This window comes from Hyperolius riggenbachi, chromosome 2, assembly GCF_040937935.1.
Source record: "Hyperolius riggenbachi isolate aHypRig1 chromosome 2, aHypRig1.pri, whole genome shotgun sequence".
Taxonomy (NCBI): Eukaryota; Metazoa; Chordata; class Amphibia; order Anura; family Hyperoliidae; genus Hyperolius; species Hyperolius riggenbachi.
In genome coordinates, this window is record NC_090647.1 from 16,488,618 (window position 1) to 16,509,418 (window position 20,801).

The following is a 20,801-nucleotide window of genomic DNA, read 5'->3' on the forward strand; positions in this document are numbered from 1 at the left end:
TTCCAGCGTGCACTCCACTGACGTCACTTCCTGCAACGTCGTCCACTTACAATACAGTGGGCGGCGTTGCAGGAAGTGACGACAGTGGAACCACGCTGGAACGCGGAAGAGGTGAGTGATCCCTGCCCGCTGCCTCTTACTAGTAGCAGCTGCTACTTAGCTTTTTAAAGCTGGAGGGGGAGCGCAGATCGGGGGACCAAGGCGAGGGAGGGGGGTCCGACCCCCCTCCCCGCCGCTTTGCCAAATACCCCCTTCCTGCCTGCTACCCCCTCCAGCTCGGCGGACCCCAACCCACAGCTTGAGGAGGCAGTGGGGGGCGGCAATTTTTTCTAAGTTTGCCTCAGGCGGCAAAAAGTCTAGGGCCGGCCCTGCAGAGTTGGTTTCATCACTTGAGAAGTTTGGTAAAGTGATTCATTAAGATGATTGGAACTTGCTTCTTTAGCTTAAAGGGGAACTTCAGCCTAAACAAACATACTGTCATTACGTTACATTAGTTATGTTAATTAAAATAGGTAATATAATCTCTTACCCACCCCGTTTTAAAAGAACAGGCAAATGTTTGTGATTAGATGGGGCAGCCATATTTTTGATTGAAAGGAGGTGACAGGGAGCATACGACACAGTTCCAACTGTCCTGTGTCCTGGTCACCCCTCCTAGCTGCGCACGTTAGGCTTCAAATCTCAAATTCAAAATAAAAAAAATAAAAGTTTGCACCAAAACAGCAGAAGGAGAACAACATCATCAGAAATCCCATCATGCTTTGCACAGCATCAGGGGGAAAATGCCCAGGCAGTTTTCTTCTGTGCAGCTAAAATTGAGGCTTGGGTAAGAAAAACAAAGTTCTGATGCTGTGAAACTGTTAAAGAAACACCAAGCCTTTTCAGTGCTGCTGAGTAGATTTTTAGTCTGGAGGTCCGCTTTAATTATAGTGATAGAGGTGATATAACCTTTTATGATATCAGGATCATTAAGGGTATTGGTAGATCACTGGATGGAAACAGCAACAACTTCCTGGGCAGAAATGATGTCACTTTTGGCATTACAGAGAAACAGTAAAGATGGAAACCAGCAGAAATATTCTTTTCTTTTTTTCACATCACTTTCCTCCTAAATCTGGCAGTGAACACTATTGACAACAGGGTAGGTAAGCTAAATAAGTAATATTTTACTGGATGATTTTTTTTCAGTTTATATGGCGTTTCATCCCACTTTAATTAGACAGGAACGACTCTCCGGTCAAGCTGATGAAGATGGGAATTCAAGAGAAGAACCCTAAAATGACTCCAGAATAAGATATGATATCACTGTATGTTTGAACTCTAACTTTGACATACTGGTCCTATGTGCATGGGATCTCAGAAGACCACTATATACATTAACTAGAGTGGTGGGGCACTTATCTGATCGATCCAATTTTAGGGTGATTGGCTCACACCATGGATCCTCACCCCTACTATCGGGCAACCCACCTAGCATAGAAATTTTCACAGAGAGCTTCTTCCTCCGCCTTCTCGTTGTCTCAGTAGAAGCCCCGTAAGTTGGTCCAGTCAGCATATGCGCAGTGTGGCTGCACGTGCCCCGTCGCCTTCCCATGGCTGTGAGCACTCTGCGTCTGCGTAGAACTACTGCACAGGTGCAGAACGCTCCCAGCTGCAGGAGCGAGACGGGGGTGTGCATAGCCGCACTGCACATATGCCGACTGGCCCAACTTACGGGGCTTCTACCGAGAGAAGGAGGAGGCGGAGGAAGACGGTATGGGAGCGATCGGGCGGAGGGGGCTGGAGGAAGCCCCAGGTATATATAAATCTTTAAGTATTCGTCTATGATACACTTTTAAGTGAACTTAAACTGAAGGGGAAAAAAAGACTTCAACTTACCTGGGATTCAATTCTACCAGACCTCTGCAGCCACCCGTACTGCCCCAAAGTGACCCTCCGGTCCCTTGCAGAAACCCTCTGTCATTTGGATGTGCGTCCCTAGTCCTCGTGCCTCCTGATCACGCTCCCGTGGACAAAAAAAGCAGTACGAAAAAATCTCTACTGCGCATGTGCAAAATGCTCCCAGCAATGGGACCATGAACAAGGAGGAGCACGGGTGCGCATGCGGAGAGGCCCATCGACTCTCCAGTTGGACGGCCGGAAGACGGTTGCTGCGGGGGACTGGAGGATCGTATGGTAACGGCATGGGCACAGGGTCGCTGCAGGGGGCTAGTAGAAGCCCCAGGTAAGTTAAACTTGTTTTTTGTTTACTTCAGTTTAGGTTTCCTTTAATGAGAACAGAAGTTTACACGGATCCAATCCTCATTAATTAATTAGTCTTTTAATTTTTATCTTTTAGTTTTTTATTTTCCCCACTGCAGTGAGGCGGTGGGTGTGTTTGTTGTTTGATGTATGAGTCCAATAGCAGGAAAGATTTATACCTTTTTATTGAATCATCTGACTCTTGCATGCCTTTTATTGCTATTTATTCAATTGATGTGTTTGAGTTTTAATAAAAACTGAGCTATTGGATCATCTGATATATTATTATGAGGTTTTGCTTATAGTACCTCATATGGCACTCACGGGAGGATAATCTATATTTGCTTCTTTTAGTCTTGGGGGCAGGGCCGGTTCTAGTTACAATGAGGCCCCAGGGCAAAATTTCCCTCCTGGGCCCCTGAGCTGGGTGCTGACCCTCCCTCCCCTGGGCACCTGCAGAGTCTTTGGCAGTGTAGTGTCTCACCTGCCCATCGGCACAGATGAGAAGCTACTCTAAAAAAAGACTCTGCAGAGGCTCCAGGGAGCAACAATTAAGATAGGAGGAAATACCTTGGGGGCCCCTACAGGCTCTGGGGCCATTGTCCCCTTTGCCTCTATGGTAGCGCCGGCCCTGCTTGGGGAATCAGGGGATATCCCCCAACCCAGAGAGCTGCTGATATATTAATTTGTACAACACTGCATCTTTTGATAAAAATAGGTATTTACTAATATTTCATAAGTTCCTAATCACAGTAAAAACATTATACATTTTCTCAAAAAAAAATAAAAAAAAAATGTAATCAGCAACAGATATGAGAGGCCAAATAAAAAGATTCTATGGAACACTTGAAAAGAAAACCAGTTTCCAGAGACAAAACCAAAAAATAACATTTAGTTCCACACCCAGGTAAAATGTAACAAAAAATATTTGCACACTAAAAACACAACACTTTTTAAAAACTGTATTTCTGTAATTTATAACATCATCATTAATCGTATTTTGTGGTACAATTGCTCAGGACAAAAAAAAAAACAGGGACATTTTCAAGAACAAAAATTCTCATGTTGGGACTGGTGATGGGCATTCATTTTGCATAATCATAATTTTGCATCATAATCCAAATGTTAAAATTCATAATAATCATAATTCATTTTATTTGCAGCTGTAATCAGGAACCGTATTTTCACAATTACGCGTACCGTAATTTCGCTTAATTTCCTGCCTATTATAGCGGTTTATAGCAAAGCCTCCCATACATGCCATCCTCACCAAAATTGCTACGTATTTTAAGGGAAACAGTGGTTAAGAAAAAAGGTTAAAATTACATTTTGCTGAGTTTGAAAAAGATTTTTTAAAAATAGATTTTTTTCAAAAACTACAAGACCTTTTTGAAAAATTCTTCTTTTTACTTGTTCCCACTATTCCCCTTATTGTAGCAATTTTGGTGACGTGACGATAGTATGTATGGGGGCTTTGCTATTAAAGGAACACTATCAATACCCAAGTGTTCTAAAATGACGATGTACAAATAATGTCTAAGTAGCTGTGTAAACATTTTCCTACTTTTCATGTTAAATATCAGAGGCAAAAGCTTGAATTCATTGGCGTCAATTTACCAGAGGTTACCAACCTATTTATCTCTTGGGAGGTAATTTACCTCCTGTGATATCTCCAAATAGCAATTCTCCAGAAGTATAGGGGAAAATATCGACAGAGAGAAATGCAAGAGATAAATGTGAGATAAGTATGAGATAAATAAGTGATAGTTAGTAGTTAGTTTTTCTCCAAATCACAATTCACCAGGGAAGAAAGGGGGTGTGGCCATTCGTTATTTTTTCATCTCTTTATCCCCTGAATGAACCTGGAGATATCGTGGTTTTCACACAGCAGCTGCTGCTGTGGAAGATGGAGCCTTTTGAGCTTACTCTGTTAGGCCTGGTGCACACCAAAAACCGCTAGCAGATCCGCAAAATGCTAGCAGATTTTGAAATTCTTTTTCTTATTTTTCTGTAGCGTTTCAGCTAGCATTTTGCGGTTTTGTGTAGCGGTTTTGGTGTAGTAGATTTCATGTATTGTTACAGTAAAGCTGTTACTGAACAGCTACTGTAACAAAAACCGCCTGGCAAACCGCTCTGAAGTGCCGTTTTTCAGAGCGGTTTGCGGTTTTTCTATACTTAACATTGAGGCAGAAACGCCTCTGCAATCCAAAATCTGCAGCAGCCCGGGAGTATGCGTTTCTGCAAAACGCCTCCCGCTCTGGTGTGCACCAGCCCATTGAAATACATTACCCTAGCAGATCCGCACCCGCAAGCGGATCGCAAAACGCAGCCGAACCGCTCTGGTGTGCACTAGGCCTTAGAGCTTGCTTCTATTATGAGGAGACGAAGGCGCAGGAGGAGGGTCTGTTTAATCGCCCCTCGTATTTTTCGTGAGAGAACAGTTCTTGATAATTTTACTGAGACAGAGGTGGTGAAGAAGTTCAGACTCACTCGTGATATGATTTATGATATGATCCGGCAGTAAAAGGCGGGAATACTCTGGTCAGGTAGTGGTAAAACTCCGCCTCCTACCCACAATGCTTCACTTTCAAGCTTACAGAGAGGAAAAGTATCCCATGTAAATCATTAATACCGATTACCTAACTCTCTGCTTTCTCACACTTTCCTCATGCATATCTCTCCATTATCCCCTGCTATCGAACACTTTTCTCTCTGTCCTCTCACACTGGTGAATTGACTCCAGAGTGTTAAAATACCTCATGAGATAAACTACCTACCTTTTTTCTCTTAGTAAATCTTCTCTGGTGAATTGACGCCATTGTGTTTAGGATTTAGCTCTATTGGGACAACTCATTTTGAAAAGGGTGTCTGTTTCAATGCACAGCCAGTGTTGTTTTATGCATATCAGACTACAGAGTATTTTTCTCTGAAAGCAAAAAAACAGTATGAAAAGCTGTGGTGTCACAGACAATTACAAATGTTTATAACAAGTTACATTTCCTCCGCCCTCTGCAGACAGCTCAGAAACACAGGCAGCTTCTGAGACCTTACTCTCATACACAGAGTTACACACAGGGTTAACAGATACACTGTGAGGGAATTCCCCCTCCACTCATTGTTCACTCTCCCTTCAGTTCAGAGTAAAAGGAATTTGTTACAGTAAACAAAAGAGATAAGCAAGTGAAATGCGGATCAGTGAATAATGGCGCACAGCGCCTATGCATAAAAATGGCGCCGCATTATAAAGAAACGCTTATCGCTATTTATCGTTAGTACTGCATAATAATGGCGCACAGGGAAAAAAGAAGAGAAACGGCACACACTAACGTTATTTATCATTAGTGCCGTTTATTTGCCAAACAGCAGACGTTATTGCCCACAGTAACGTTATTCATCAATAGCGCCCTACATAAGCCAAACTGCAGACGTTATTTAACTGCAAAACAGTGAATGGATTTAATGTAACACTGTCAAGGTTAGGGTTAGGCACCAGCAGGGGGGGTCTTAGGGTTAGGCACCACCAGGAGGGTCTTAGGGTTAGGCACCACCAGGGGGTGGTGGTTAGGGTTAGGCACCACCAGAGGGTGGTTAGGGTTAGGCACCACCAGGAGGGTGGTTAGGGTTAGGCACCATCAGGGGGGTCTTAGGGTTTGGCACCATCAGGGGGGTCTTAGGGTTAGGCACCACCAGGGGGTTCTTAGGGTTAGGCACCACCAGGGGGGTGGTTAGGGTTAGGCACCATCAGGGGGTGGTTAGGGTTAGGCACCACCAGGGGGTGGTTAGGGTTAGGCACCACCAGGGGGGTCTTAGGGTTAGGCACCACCAGGGGGGTGGTTAGGGTTAGGCACCATCAGGGGGTGGTTAGGGTTAGGCACCACCAGGGGGTGGTTAGGGTTAGGCACCACCAGGGGGTTCGTAGGGTTAGGCACCACCAGGGGGGTCTTAGGGTTAGGCACCACCAGGGGGGTGGTTAGGGTTAGGCACCACCAAGGTGGGTGGTTAGGGTTAGGCACCACCAGGGGGGTGGTTAGGGTTAGGCACCATCAGGGGGGGTTTAGGGGTTAGGGATAGGTACAGAGAGGGTTCTGTGTGTTAACGCTAAATAACAATAAGGCTTTAACGTTAAATAACAATAAGGCTTTAACGTTAAATAGCGATAAGCGGCAAACGGATTAGCGGCAACACCGTGCACCATTATTCGCAGGCGCCATTTTCAGATGGATCCAGTGAAATGTATACATCATTATTTACTAGCACTTTAGGAACTCTCTCAATCCCAGGTTAAAAAAATATGTTAATCGATAGCGTTCCTTTAACTGCTAAAGTCAGCACAAAATTATGCTAAATTACGAACGTATTACGCAAAATCAATTGAATTTCTAAACTGTAGTCCTGTATGGCCGCCATTGTGAAATGTCACATGATCGTTGTTAGTAGATTATGATGATCACTAGTAGGGATTGTCCCAAAGACACCAAGCAAGTATTAGCTGGACAATCAGCCAGTCTCAACTCTGTAACTCAACTGTGATGTCACCAGTAGGAGGATCTCTCCTGATTCCCCTCAGATATCTTTACATGCCCATTCACTACGCCTAGCGCGGCATAGAGGGGCTCAGTGAAGGCAGCAGTGAAGGTGTGGAGGAGTCTGATCGGGTCACACAGGGCATAAAAGGAGATCTGCCCGGCCTCATAATCCAGACATATCCTGACTCTATCACTGGGGATCTTGTCAGGTAACTTAATCACTTTCCGGTTATGCATCACTTCATACTGATTACTATTCCTGTACAGACACCAGGACTTGTTATTGCATCCAATCCATGACTCAGTGCCCCCTCCTCTCCTGTCTACACTGGGGTAACACAGCCCAACCATCCAGCAATGTGATCCCCCCACATCCACATCCCAGTAATGTCGTCCTGAGGAGAATCTCTGGCTGCTCAACACCTGAGGATGCTGAAATCTCTCTGGTGTTTCCGGATGATTCTGCCATCTGTCTGCACTGGATGCAGTTTTCCTGTCAGCTGATATATGTAGATTATTACCAGCTGTGTTTACATCCAGTAATATGTGTGCATACACTGACAGCCCTGATGTTTGCTGTACAGCCCCAATATCTGTCCCCCCAGCCTTGCGATGTGTGTGTTGTGCGGTAGGGTTGGGTTTGGGGTGTGGCCTGGATAGTTTAGCAGTGATGGGAACTTTGTCCTCTGTAGTAGAATGTGGATAGGCCTGTGTGTTTGTATGCTCCTGCACAATTACCCCAGACATGATCTCAGATAGTCCTGTGTGTAATGTGTGTGAGATGCCGGCCACATCCAGATCCCCTCCATCATGGAGCTGTTTATCATGTCTCTCTCTGTCCTCCGTGTCACACAAGTCACCTGTGTCTGATTCCTGTAAGACAGTCAGTGGATCAGAAATGTTACACAGCTCTACAATATGACAAATCTTCCTACACAGCTCCTCCTTCTTTATCTCCAGCTGCCTTATGACATCATCATAGGATTGTGACACCCACTCTGTCTGCCTAATGAGGTCACTCAGGACTTTTTTCTCCAGTTTTTCCAGGTGTTTCCTGAGGTCTCTAAACAGGGCAGTGACTCTCTCTGTTACAACATCTGCTTTTTCTTGTGCCTTTCTCCTGCGTTCCTCCAGACTCTGGACTCTTTTCTCAATCTCCTCTGTCTCTGCCATCAATTTCTGAAGTTCATTTCTCAGCCTCTCCTTTTTCTTCTGAGAGGCCTCATCCAGTGGCACTATCTTGTGGCGTAGATGTCCTCCAATCATATAACAGGACACACAGATAGAAGCATCATCCTCAGTGCAGTAATACTCCAGGATCTTCTTATGGACGGAGCATTTCCTGTTCTCCAGGGAAGTGTTGGGGGCACATAAGACGTGTTCTGGTGCCTTGCTGTGGGCTCTCAGGTGATTATCACACAGAGAAGCGTCACACTGCAGACAGGACATAACAGCCGGTACAGCAGAGTGAATACAGTATGTACAGCAGATTCCAGCCTCCTCCTGATCTGGCTGAGTAGACAGGAAATGCTCTGCTATCTTCCTCAGGGCAATGTTCCTCTGCAGTGTAGGCCGTCGTATAAACTTCTCTCTACATTCAGGACAGGAATATCCTCCAGATCCCTCCTGTGTATCCAAGAATTTATCAATGCATTCCCGGCAATAGTTGTGACCACATCTCAGATTCACAGGATCAGTATAAATGCTCAGACAGATGGAGCACTCCAGCTCTTTGCTCAGCTCAGCAGACGCCATTGCTGGCAGCAGAAGAGAGAAACGAAACTGAAAGTATCTCACTCCGAGAACACAGCAGAAGCAGTTGCACAATTTCGTGTGCAGACAGGAGGAGGAAGGGCTGAACCTCAACTAACAGGTGGTGGTCTCAGATCAAAGCAAAGACTCCAAAGCCTCCTGAAATTTCCCTTGTTAGTTGTCCAGGAAGCATGTGAATAACGAAAACATATGAACAATTCTACAGCATCAAATCAGCAAGTCATTGTTCATGACGAAGGCTAGGATGACTCAGGGGAAAATATACAGTACATTTGCTTTACAACCGACTGACAACAAGGGCAATAGGGCTACATACAAGCCGGTGAAACCACCTTTGAACACCATGGATCTGTCCAAGAAATAAAGGTCAAACATACGATCTATTTATAATGATGGCCTTAGCGATCGCGGACCGTGGGCAGCAGTGAACACGTTAGATTCAAATCAACACCATGCCCAAGGATTATCTAGCGGGTGTGAGGCTATAATTGTAGTTATAAACTTCCACTACAAAGTAAATTTAAACATATTATTTCTCAGCTTCCACCTCACTGAGAGCAGGTGTTGCGGTCATGGAGGGGGGATCATGTTACTGCCTTTGTTACTTGATTCCTGCTGGTTGGGCATCCTTTGTTCCTCCATCATAGAATGGTACACAGGAGCAAGTGCATGGGACAGGCACAAACTCCAGAGAGTAATCAGCAATGCTGAGAAGATCATGGGGTCACCCCTGGACCTCCTCCACACATCTAGAATGAGGTCCAGGACCAACAGAATTCAGGGTGAATCGTCTCATTCATCTCTCCTCTCGCTCTTCCTCTGCTGCTCCTCTCTGTCAAGCACTTCACTGGCTGCCAATTACCGAGAGGATCCAGTTCAAACTCCTAACCCTAATCTACAAAGCTCTCCACAATCTCTCTCCCCGGTACATACCCTCACTAATCTCCAGATACAAACCCAATCGCAATCTCAGATCGGCACATGATCTTCTGTTGTCCTCATCTAGAATCACCTCCTCACATTCACGCTTACAAGATTTTGCACGCGCTTCACCCCTTCTCTGGAATCCCCTCCCACAACACATTCGTCACTCGCCAACCTTCGTTACTTTTAAACGCTCTCTAAAAACTCATTTGTTCCGACAAGCATATGCGCTACCTTAGGCCACTTCCCTTTGTACTAAGACCAAATTGCACTCCTACTAGGTATCCTAAAACACAAAGCCTCTCTATATTTGCTGCATACTACCCCTCCTCTTGTTCCCCCCCCCCCCCCCCCCATTCCCTTTAGATTGTAAGCTGGCAAGGGCAGGGCTCTCTCCCCCTTTTGTGTCTTGGAAATCATTATACATTTTATTCATCATGTTACTTTTATCACTGTCATTACCAATTCTGTATTTTGTATTCTGTATTCTGTATCATTTTTTGTATTTTGTCACTAATTATGTATCTTGTATTGTCTGTATTATTATGTACTCTATGTTTGTTTCTTACTTTGTACAGCGCCACGGAATATGTTGGCGCTTTATAAATCGATAATAATAATAATAATAATAATAACAGAATTACACGCGACCCCTCTCACCCTGGCAATCTCTTCTTCAACCTCCTTCCCTCAGGCCACCGCTACACGACCATCCTCACCAAAACCTCCAGGCACAGGAACAGTTTCTTCCCCCAAGAAGTCCTCCTCCTGGACTCAATCCCCCCCCCCATGTCACCTCTCATTCCCTTGCTGCGCCTCTGGTGTCCTAGAGTATGCACGCTGTAACGATTGTGGGATATCTCCGTGTTCAGCGCACAAAGTTGTGTGCTGACACTTCGGAGGTCCTCCACAAGCGTGTCAAGATACTAGAACCCAGCTTTTGGTGCAAGCACCAGTAGAGGGAAATTCCTGTCGGCAGATGGCGCTGGGGAGTGCAGAGGAACCAATCCTCTGTACCTCCACAAATGCCAGACAGGAATTGTACGAAGCGCAGAACGCAATCGCAAGAGAAGCGATTGCGAATGAGAACGAGCAAAGGGACAGGTTGTATGTGTGTGCGCCAATCTAGTCGCCACCCCGCGACCGCGCACACACAACAGCAGATGCGAAACAGAAACGCAACCGCAAGAACGGCGATTGCCAGAAGTGACACAAGGCAGATCAGAACAGAATACGAGGATAGCAAAGGCACAGCAAATCATACAATGAGGAGATACGGAAAATAACAAACGATAGCTAACCGCGAACACCGCACTCATTCGCAACAGTGCACACGGTTATGCGCGGTCTCCACGTGATAAGCACAATAGAGACAAGCACGCCTAACTAACCATCAACAAACAAACACGAAACAAAGATCGTGAACGCTTGCTTAACGGTTACCTCACCGAGCCTACAGCAAGCGCCCGTATCAGACAAGACAGACAAACGAGAAACAGGAACTAGGCAGAATGGATCCACCGCTCTTCCGCCAGAGCAAGTGTGATCCAAGCAGGAACACAGATCAGAAAGATCCACAGCCGCTAACGCTTGCGGCTAGTGCGATCTAAACAAGACAGATCAGATGAGGTAGCCGGTAGCAACCGCTGCTCCAGCTTACACTCCAGGAACTCAGATCAGAAGGATCCACAGCCGCTACCGCTAGAGGCTAGTGCGATCCAAACAAGACAGAGCGATTCGCTATCAACCGCCGCTGGTGACAGCGCAATCGCGACAGACAAGACAGGACAGAATAGGCAGTACAAATTATACACAAACTGACTGCACTAACTAGGAATGCAAGGAGCACTCCCCAAGAATTAACTATACTAAGATAGCAGTGGCTGACACTCCAGGTGAGTCCAGCAGGAACAAACCTCTATGAGCAGCAAAGCATTGTGGGCCTGAAAAGCTTTTATACTGCCCGCCTTCAAAGGAGATAATTAGGCAATCTGCATGACAAATGTATGCAAATTCCTCAGCAGCAAGCTGCCAAACTGACAAAAGGTCTCTCCTCCAGAGACCTGCAGAATGCAGACCTGAACAATGATCAAAAGGCTGCCTGCCTGCGCAGGCAGCTGAGCGGATCGTTACACACGCTCATTCTAAAGCTCCCAACTGTCCCTCTTGTGGAGGGACAGTCCCTCTTTAGGAACCAGATCCCTTTGTCCCTCTTTCTCCCTCATTCGTCCCTCTTTCAGGACTCCTGTACAGATCTATGGAAATCGATGTAATTTTTCAACTGAAACATGAGTTTAATTGACTCTAAACTTTATTCCCATCATTTAAATTGATATTTTTCCTATTTCGCCACTAGTGCGTAGTTTGTGGCGAAAATTGACATGAAATGAGTCTTTTACAATCATAAGTCGATAAGACAGAGAGAGTGCCCTTAAAGTGCACCTGAGACGGAGCCAGAGGAATAAAATATACATACCTGGGCCTTCCTCCTGCACCCTCCGGCCTGATCGCTCCCACGCCGTTCACCCGTCACCTGGGAAATCCGTCAGTCGGGGCCAGTCAGTCCGGCCTGCGCACTTCCCTGTCTTGCTCCTGTTCTGCGCCTGCTTAGTAGTACTGCTCAGGTGCAGAGCGCTCACGGCAGATTTTTACAATCGCATTGTAGACAGTGCGTATCTACAATGCGATTGTAAAAATCTGATTGAATGATCACATCTGCGGAAAATATTGTACCGTTAATGGGCATCTTTAGTGCAAACAAACAATGGAAAAATATAGTTGGTAATGAATGTGTCCCCACCTCTGAAGTCACTGACCTCTCCGCCCACTTATGGAGGGTGTGTCCTTACCTGCCTGACCGGCTCTCCTCCTCAGCAGTCTGGTGATCAGCGCCCTCTGCTGCACAGGAGGCTCCTCCCAGTCAGTGCACTGTGGAATGCTGGGTGATGGCTGGTGGTGAGCGATGAGGTCACTGTAGGGGTCTCTGCAGCTCACTGGGGTCCATGTGACAGGGAAAGGCAAATAAACAGGACAATTGAAGGAATATAGAGTGAAAGGCAGTGACAGTATCTTCAGTCTGAGCCAATCAAGACTCAGATGATACATTTAGTGTGTCAGAGCGATAATACATATATGTGGGTTGGAGGCTGTCTGCATTAAAAATACAATTGATAAGACACATTTTTATTATCACTGACCTCACCCCGGGATTCCTTAAGCTGAGATAAAGTTTAAGAAATGTAATAAATGGGTGTGGCTATGGAATGTGGGTGTGGCCATGGGTGGAGCCATATTTACAAGAATTTAGAAATGGTAGGACATTAGACTAGGACTATAGTAGGGATTACATTGTGAGCGCCTCTGACACAAGTGTCCCCCAGTTTAGGTAGTGACAGGGACCCACCAAGCTTAGGTGGTGACAAGTGAACCCCTGGGTTAGGAAGTGACAGGTGCCCCCCAGTTTAGGTAGTGACAGGTGCCCCTCTCACCGTCAGTCGTCTTTGCCCCCCCCCCATGGCCGTACCCCAGCTGCATCCCAGCAGCCAGTGTCAGACCTCAGAATCAGCCAGCGATCAGTGAGAGCGGGCGCACGGTACCCCCTGTGGACACCACACTGCATATAAGGAAGTGATGTCACTTCCGCATATCAGTGCAGTGACTGCTAGGTCCTAGTGCCCGCACTCACTGGTCACCGGCTAACTCTGAGGTCTGACGCTGGCTGCTGAGATGCAGCAGAGAGTCGGGGCGGCCAGGAGGGAGGAAAACTGATGGCCATGGGGGGGGGGATCCATCCCATTTTTCCCCTATGTGCGGACGCCCATGGTTTACAGCACAGGTCATGAAACACGTCACACATGTCTGTATGTCAGGGGACTCTGTATGGACAGTGTGGGTGATTACACACTTCATAAGGATCTCCACCTTGGGGAGGGCGGCTCTTGTGCAAATGTGGGTCATAACACACAGCAAATGATGACTATACCGCTCTACCTGCTGTCCGCTTAGACTTTGCTTCAGACAGGAAGTGCTGGAACCGCATTGAACATTCCTCCTTAAAGGCCTCACACTTCAGGAACCATTGTGGGAGTTCCACGCGCTGAATAATCCGAGGAGGCGGAGTCTGAGGAAATAACAAATCCCAGAATGCACTATGTAACGTGAAATGCCGAAACCTTAACCGCCCCGCCAAATCCTTAAAAACACCCCCTATGCCCAACCTTAACCGCACCTCCCCACACACCTAACCTTAACCGCCCCCCCTCCCCATCATGCCTAACCTTAACTGCCCCTCCACGCCAAACCCTTAAAAACATCCTCATGCACAATCTTAACCACCCCCATGCGTAAACTTAGCCCCCGCTGCCAATCTGCCGCAATTACGATAGGGCACTACCATAGGCCTCATTATAAATTGCAGCTATACTGTGAAATTTGGGCACCTGGCCCCACGATGTATAGCCAGCACCCCTGGGGTGTTTGCTATATATGGGGCGGCGTGGGCCGATAGCGTGTGCTCAAATTTCCCGCTTCGGACAGTATTAGGCTGTGTTGGGGTCCCAGAGCCAGCTGACAGACCCCCCAGGTCTCCCGCAAGTCAATAGTGGTTCCTTGCAGAGTACTCGCAGTGGAGCATATTCACTTGTCCTTCCGTCTTCATCCTTGCAGGCGTCTCTTCTCAATGACCCGGTGGCATGTACTCTGCAGGGGCCCCGGGGACCACTATTCACTTGGAGCATGGGGAACCTAAGGGAGCCTGTCAAGCAGCCCTTGGGCCCAGGGAAATAGCCCAGTTTGCCCCTATGGAAGCAACCTCCCTGCCTTGGGCATGATGCGGTGAAATCCTGCAGGGTCTGACGTGGGCCCTCAGTGGTCCTGCAGGGTAATGGAGTCTTGTCACTAAAATAACACTGCTTAGAAACAGACTGGCTCATGCTGGTCAGGGAGATCTAGAGATGGAAAAATGACACGCTAGTAATTCTGGTTTGCATGAAAGTTTCATACAAATCACATGCAGCTTAGAATTAGATCAATCAAAATCCACAGCAAGTGCATTTAATCAATGTAGTTCACAGTTGCATCCAATCAGGATTCGAGCTTCAGAATTATACCCAGCTGAAGGCTCTCCATTCTGGCCAGGGTGTGGTGGTGGTGGTGGCGAGTCTTCTCCCCCCCCCCCCCCCCCTTCCCAGGCTGTTCTCCTCTCTGGCCAGAAGGGGGCGGTGGTGAGTTGGAGAGTAACCCCCCCCCCCTCCCCCAGCTGATCTCTCATTGGTGTGCTGCTCACCTTGTAGATGGTGACAATCTTATTCCTGTAGTAGACGCTGGGCCCGTAGAATCCACTCATCCCAAAGACGAATCTCGATCCTCCCAGATGGAATGTCCCCGAAATGTCCGACAGCAAAACATTATCCGGAAACCTGAGGGGAAGACAGTCCTCCAGTCTGTAAGTCAGCCTGTGCTTATATCACAGCTCCATTCTCACTACTTCACACCCAGGCCTGTATTCCCCTTATGGCCCAGAGCAGTTCTGATGATTTATCTATTAGTTAGTTAGCAATTACCGGTAACTTTTTTTTGGCCCCTTTAAGGAAACCTGCAGCATGTGCACTTTATCCAGCTCACGCTATCTTCCCCCCACCGTGTGCTGTACTGTGTATGCCTCTGATAGAAACGCACTCATTATGTGCACTAAATGTGCACAACCCGTTTACCACTGCAGATTAGTGATGGGTCGTTCGCGAACGAGCCGGCTCTAAGAGCCGACTCTTTGCTGCAACCGACAAGAGCCGGCTCTCAGTTTTAAAAGAGCCGATGCCTCAGCCGCCCTACACAGCTCTGATTTGCTCTGTAAAAAAGGGTGCTGAGGCATGCTGGGAGATGTAGTCCTCCTCTTGCAGCTTGTAGGAGTGTATGGGGCGGAGCAGAGCAGTAGCAGGAGGGATTGCCCCAGTCAGAGAATCAGTCTGGAGTTGTCATGGAGATGGGGGCGAGGCCTTTACTCCGATTCTGAGTGGTGTCTAGTGATATTTAACGAAGAGCCGATTCAGAGCCGTAAGAGCCGGCTCTTTAATGGGAGCCGATTCAGAAGAGCCGATTCTCTGAGAAGAGCCGGAATTCCCATCACTACTGCAGATAATCTGGCACGCCGGCAAAGCCGCCACTCATGCGACCCAAGGTGGGACTACACTGCTGCCATACAAGAGATACATTCTACAGCCAAGCCTGGCCGGAAGGTAGCCGCTGTTTGAACCTCGCGTGGTGCGCAATACCAGGATGCAAGGCTGACTGGGAAGAGGGCGGAGGCACAGGGGGAGGGCTCAGCGCAGTGACATTGCAACAGGGACGTGTTTCAGCAATCAGGCTTCTTCAGGACGTGTGAAGCAGCCAGATGGCAAAACGCGTCCGTTATGCCAAATAACTTACCCCGAAGAATTTACCAGAACTACTACACCAAACATAGGTGCACCTATGGGACGGTCATTTAGGAATCCCAGTCCAGCAGGGCCATAAGCAATTTATATATGGTTTAAATGTCTGCAATGCTATTCCTGGCATTTACAGAAGCAGCTCCACTTTCTTGTGAGGCCACCATAAACACTGTATGTTTTAAAGTGGACCTGAACTTAGAAGTTCCTCTCAGCTCTAAAAGACAAGCAGCAGCATAACAACATTTAAAGAAAAACATTTATTTGTTACAGCTGATACAAATACTGCAATAAATGTGCAGTGTGTCCACTTCCTGTTTACATGGAAGCAGACATATTGTTAACATCCTGTGTTTACAAATTAGCTGCTCTGCTGTGGCAGAGGAGATTCCTGAGCTGACACATCTGAAACATCAAATTATGGTGGTGATTAGTCACAAATAAGGGGGCATTATATAAGCTAAACTCTCTAAATTTCTCTAAATACATACAGGCTGCATTTCTCTATGCTTTCCTTCTGTCCTGTGGAAGAGTTCAGGTCCAATTTAATAGAGGTCATTTATAGTGATGGGCTCTGAGGAACCTGAATGACTTGCATGCAGCTCTCCTTAAAGTGGTCTGAAAGCCAGCATTTCTACTTTGCTTTAAAAGATTCCTCACAGCTTGAAAGCAACTATCCCAGAAAAAACATTCTAGCAGAACATCGCTGAAATGGTTAAACAAAGCACTTTCTCCTGCTATTCAGCTTCAAATCCGCATCCAAACTGTAGATAACAGTATCTTTTTTACTTGTTAAACACAAATGTATCAACACTGGAATGTAAACAAACACTCTCTCAGAAACTGTCTCTGCTTCAGGCACACACAGTGTTCAGAATAGCTCATTAGAAGATTTAGAAGATTTTAATATATAATAAAAAACAGTTATAATACAAACAAAGAATACAATGCAATGGGAGCTTTCAGTGCAAGAAAAACTACACTTTAGAAACTTGTAATTTGTAAACAGACAATATTACGTCTGCACAAAAGCAAATATGATAACTAAGAGTAAGAAAAAGTACATTTTTATTGAATGTTATGTCTGAGTTTTAGACCACTTTAAGAATACAAACAAGTACAAATAAGGTCCTAATCATAATATTTATTTACGCTGCAATTAATTCAGATTATGGAAGTGGCCTCTCCACAGTCACAGCGCTGATTGTCTCGTGGTAAGTGTGACTTGGCAGAGCCCGCAGGAAGCAGTCTACAGCTGGGGAGCCCGAGGCAGCGCCCGCAGGAAGAAGTCTACAGCAAGACTGCGGCTTATCAACAACATCTCAATTGTTTCCGCCATAAACATATTTTATTGCCAGCAAGTCCTTACTCCATACCTTCAGCACCTGCAGCGAACTGTCCTGTCATACCTACAATACTGCCAGCGTGTGGCGTAATGGGGTACATGCAATAATATGCTTAAAGAGAACCCGAGGTGGGATTTCATTATGTTACTGGGGCACAGAAGCTGGTTGTGCACACTAACACCAGCCTCTGTTGCCCCATGGTGTGCCTCCAGGACCCCCCTGCACGCCGCTATACCCCCCGCAGTGCTGGCGACACGCAGCGCGTCGCCAGCACAATGTTTACCTCTGCCTGTCTGTTAGCGCTGCTCCCCCGCCTCCTCTGTATCGGCACTACCCGCCCGCGTCACTTCCCTCCTATCAGCGGGAGGGAAGTGACACGGCGGGTAGCGCCGATGCGGAGGGAGCAGCGCTGACAGACAGCGCATAGGTAAACATTGTGCTGGCGACGCGCTGCGTGTCGCCAGCACTGCGGGGGGTATAGCGGCGTGCAGGGGGGTCCTGGAGGCACACCATGGGGCAACAGAGGCTGGTGTTAGTGTGCACAACCAGCCTCTGTGCCCCACTAACATAATGAAATCCCACCTCGGGTTCTCTTTAAAGGGAACCAAAGACAAAGAAGTATACAAGATTTATACATACCTGGGGCTTCCTCCAGCCCCATCCGCACGGATCGCTCCCACGCCGCCGTCCTCCGCCTTCTTTACCGGGTCCCGTAATTTCTGCCTGACGTGGCCAGTTTTTCGCATGTGCAGTGACTCCCTCAGTCTCTCCAGCACCTGCCTTACGCATGCACCTACGCAGTACGAAGGGAGCGCACGGCACTTGCTTAGAATGGCCCGACTGGCGGAAGTTACAGGACCCAGTAAAGAAGACGGAGAAGGCTGAGGACGGTGGCGTATGAGCGATCTGTGCGGATGGGGCTGGAGGAAGCCCTAGGTATGTATAAATCTTGTATATTATTTGTCTGTGGTACACTTTAAGCAACTCACAGATCCCACCCCCACCCCCCTACCCCACTTCTAACTTTCACATTCTGCTTAAAAATCAGCAGATTTAAATTTCACTGAGAGACCAATGTTATGATTTTTAGTGTGCTGCAGCCTGATATCTCCGCCCCACTCACAGCCCACGCAGATGCAGGACCTGCCTATTAGCTGCATGCACAGTCTCTCCGTCCAGATGATATCATTTAACCACTTGAGGACCTAGGGCTTTCTACCCCTTAAGGACCGGCCACTTTTTTTCCATTCAGACCACTGCAGCTTTCACGGTTTATTGCTCGCTCATACAACCTACCACGTAAATGAATTTTGGCTCCTTTTCTTGTCACTAATAAAGCTTTCTTTTGGTGCTATTTGATTGCTCCTGCGATTTTTACTTTTTATTATATTCATCAAAAAAGACATGAATTTTGGCAAAAAAATGATTTTTTTAACTTTCTGTGCTGACATTTTTCAAATAAAGTAAAATTTCTGTATACATGCAGCGCGAAAAATGTGGACAAACATGTTTTTGATTAAAAAAAACCCATTCAGTGTATATTTATTGGTTTGGGTAAAAGTTATAGCGTTTACAAACTATGGCGCAAAAAGTGAATTTTCCCATTTTCAAGCATCTCTGACTTTTCTGACCCCCTGTCATGTTTCATGAGGGGCTAGAATTCCAGGATAGTATAAATACCCCCCAAATGACCCCATTTTGGAAAGAAGACATCCCAAAGTATTCACTGAGAGGCATAGTGAGTTCATAGAAGATATTATTTTTTGTCACAAGTAAGCGGAAAATGACACTTTGTGAGAAAAAAAAAAAAAAAAAAAAAGTTTCCATTTCTTCTAACTTGCGACATAAAAAAATGAAATCTGCCACAGACTCACCATGCCCCTCTCTGAATACCTTGAAGGGTCTACTTTCCAAAATGGGGTCATTTGTGGGGTGTGTTTACTGTCCTGACATTTTGGGGGGTGCTAAATTGTAAGCACCCCTGTAAAGCCTAAAGGTGCTCATTGGACTTTGGACCCCTTAGCGCAGTTAGGCTGCAAAAAAGTGCCACACATGTGGTATTGCCGTACTCAGGAGAAGTAGTATAATGTGTTTTGGGGTGTATTTTTACACATACCCATGCTGGGTGGGAGAAATATCTCTGTAAATGACAATTTGTTAATTTTTTTTACACACAATTGTCCATTTACAGAGATCTTTCTCCCACTCAGCATGGGTATGTGTAAAAATACACCACAAAACACATTATACTACTTCTCCTGAGTACGGCGATACCACATGTGTGGCACTTTTTTGCACCCTAACTGCGCTAAAGGGTCCAAAGTCCAATGAGTACCTTTAGGATTTCACAGGTCATTTTGAGAAATTTCGTTTCAAGACTACTCCTCACGGTTTAGGGCCCCTAAAATGCCAGGGCAGTATAGGAACCCCACAAATGACCCTATTTTAGAAAGAAGACACCCCAAGGTATTCCGTTAGGAGTATGGTGAGTTCATAGAAGATTTTATTTTTTGTCAAAAGTTAGCGGAAAATGACACTTTGTGAAAAAACACAATTAAAATCAATTTCCGCTAACTTGTGACAAAAAATAAAATCTTCTATGAACTCGCCATACTACTAACGGAATACCTTGGGGTGTCTTCTTTCTAAAATGGGGTCATTTGTGGGGTTCCTATACTGCCCTGGCATTTTAGGGGCCCTAAACCGTGAGGAGTAGTCTTGAAACGAAATTTCTCAAAAATGACCTGTGAAATCCTAAAGGTACTCATTGGACTTTGGGCCCTTTAGCGCAGTTAGGGTGCAAAAAAGTGCCACACATGTGGTATCGCCATACTCGGGAGAAGTAGTACAATGTGTTTTGGGGTGTATTTTTACACATACCCATGCTGGGTGGGAGAAATACCTCTGTAAATGGACAATTGTGTGTAAAAAAAATCAAAAGATTGTCATTTACAGAGGTATTTCTCCCACCCAGCATGGGTATGTGTAAAAATACACCCCAAAACACATTATACTACTTCTCCCGAGTACGGCGATACCACATGTGTGGCACTTTTTTGCACCCTAACTGCACTAAGGGGCCCAAAGTCCAATGAGTACCTTTAGGATTTCACAGGTCATTTTTGTTTCAAGACTACTCCTCGCGGTTTAGGGCCCCTAAAATGCCAGGGCAGTATAGGAACCCCACTAATGACCCCATTTTAGAAGGAAGACACCCCAAGGTATTCCGTTAGGAGTATGGTGAGTTCATAGAAGTTTTTATTTTTTTGTCACAAGTTAGCGGAAATTGATTTTAATAGTTTTTTTTCACAAAGTGTCATTTTCCGCTAACTTGTGACAAAAAATAAAATCTTCTATGAACTCACCATACTCCGTACGGAATACCTTTGGGTGTCTTCTTTCTAGAATGGGGTCATTAGTGGGGTTCCTATACTGCCCTGGCATTTTAGGGGCCCTAAACCGTGAGGAGTAGTCTTGAAACCAAATGTCGCAAAATGACCTGTGAAATCCTAAAGGCACTCATTGGACTTTGGGCCCCTTAGCGTACTTAGGGTGTAAAAAAGTGC

General features: G+C 46.2%; 2 protein-coding genes across 3 annotated transcripts in view; both read right to left on the reverse strand.

The window, feature by feature from the left end:
• Positions 1-20,801, reverse strand: part of LOC137545359 (protein sel-1 homolog 3-like) — a 124,496-nt gene that overhangs the window by 71,766 nt on the left and 31,929 nt on the right. For both annotated transcript variants that reach the window (XM_068266501.1, XM_068266500.1), the window contains exons 8-10: positions 14,749-14,881; positions 13,455-13,584; positions 12,314-12,457 (exon numbers count right to left, since the gene is read on the reverse strand). In XM_068266501.1, coding sequence (XP_068122602.1) covers positions 12,314-12,457; positions 13,455-13,584; positions 14,749-14,881 — 407 coding nt within the window. The remainder of the gene's footprint in view (positions 1-12,313; positions 12,458-13,454; positions 13,585-14,748; positions 14,882-20,801) is intronic.
• LOC137547466 (E3 ubiquitin/ISG15 ligase TRIM25-like) lies at positions 4,941-8,522 on the reverse strand. Its single transcript, XM_068271063.1, has one exon. The coding sequence runs from the start codon at positions 8,520-8,522 to the stop codon at positions 6,774-6,776; it is 1,749 nt and encodes a 582-aa protein (XP_068127164.1). The 3' UTR covers positions 4,941-6,773.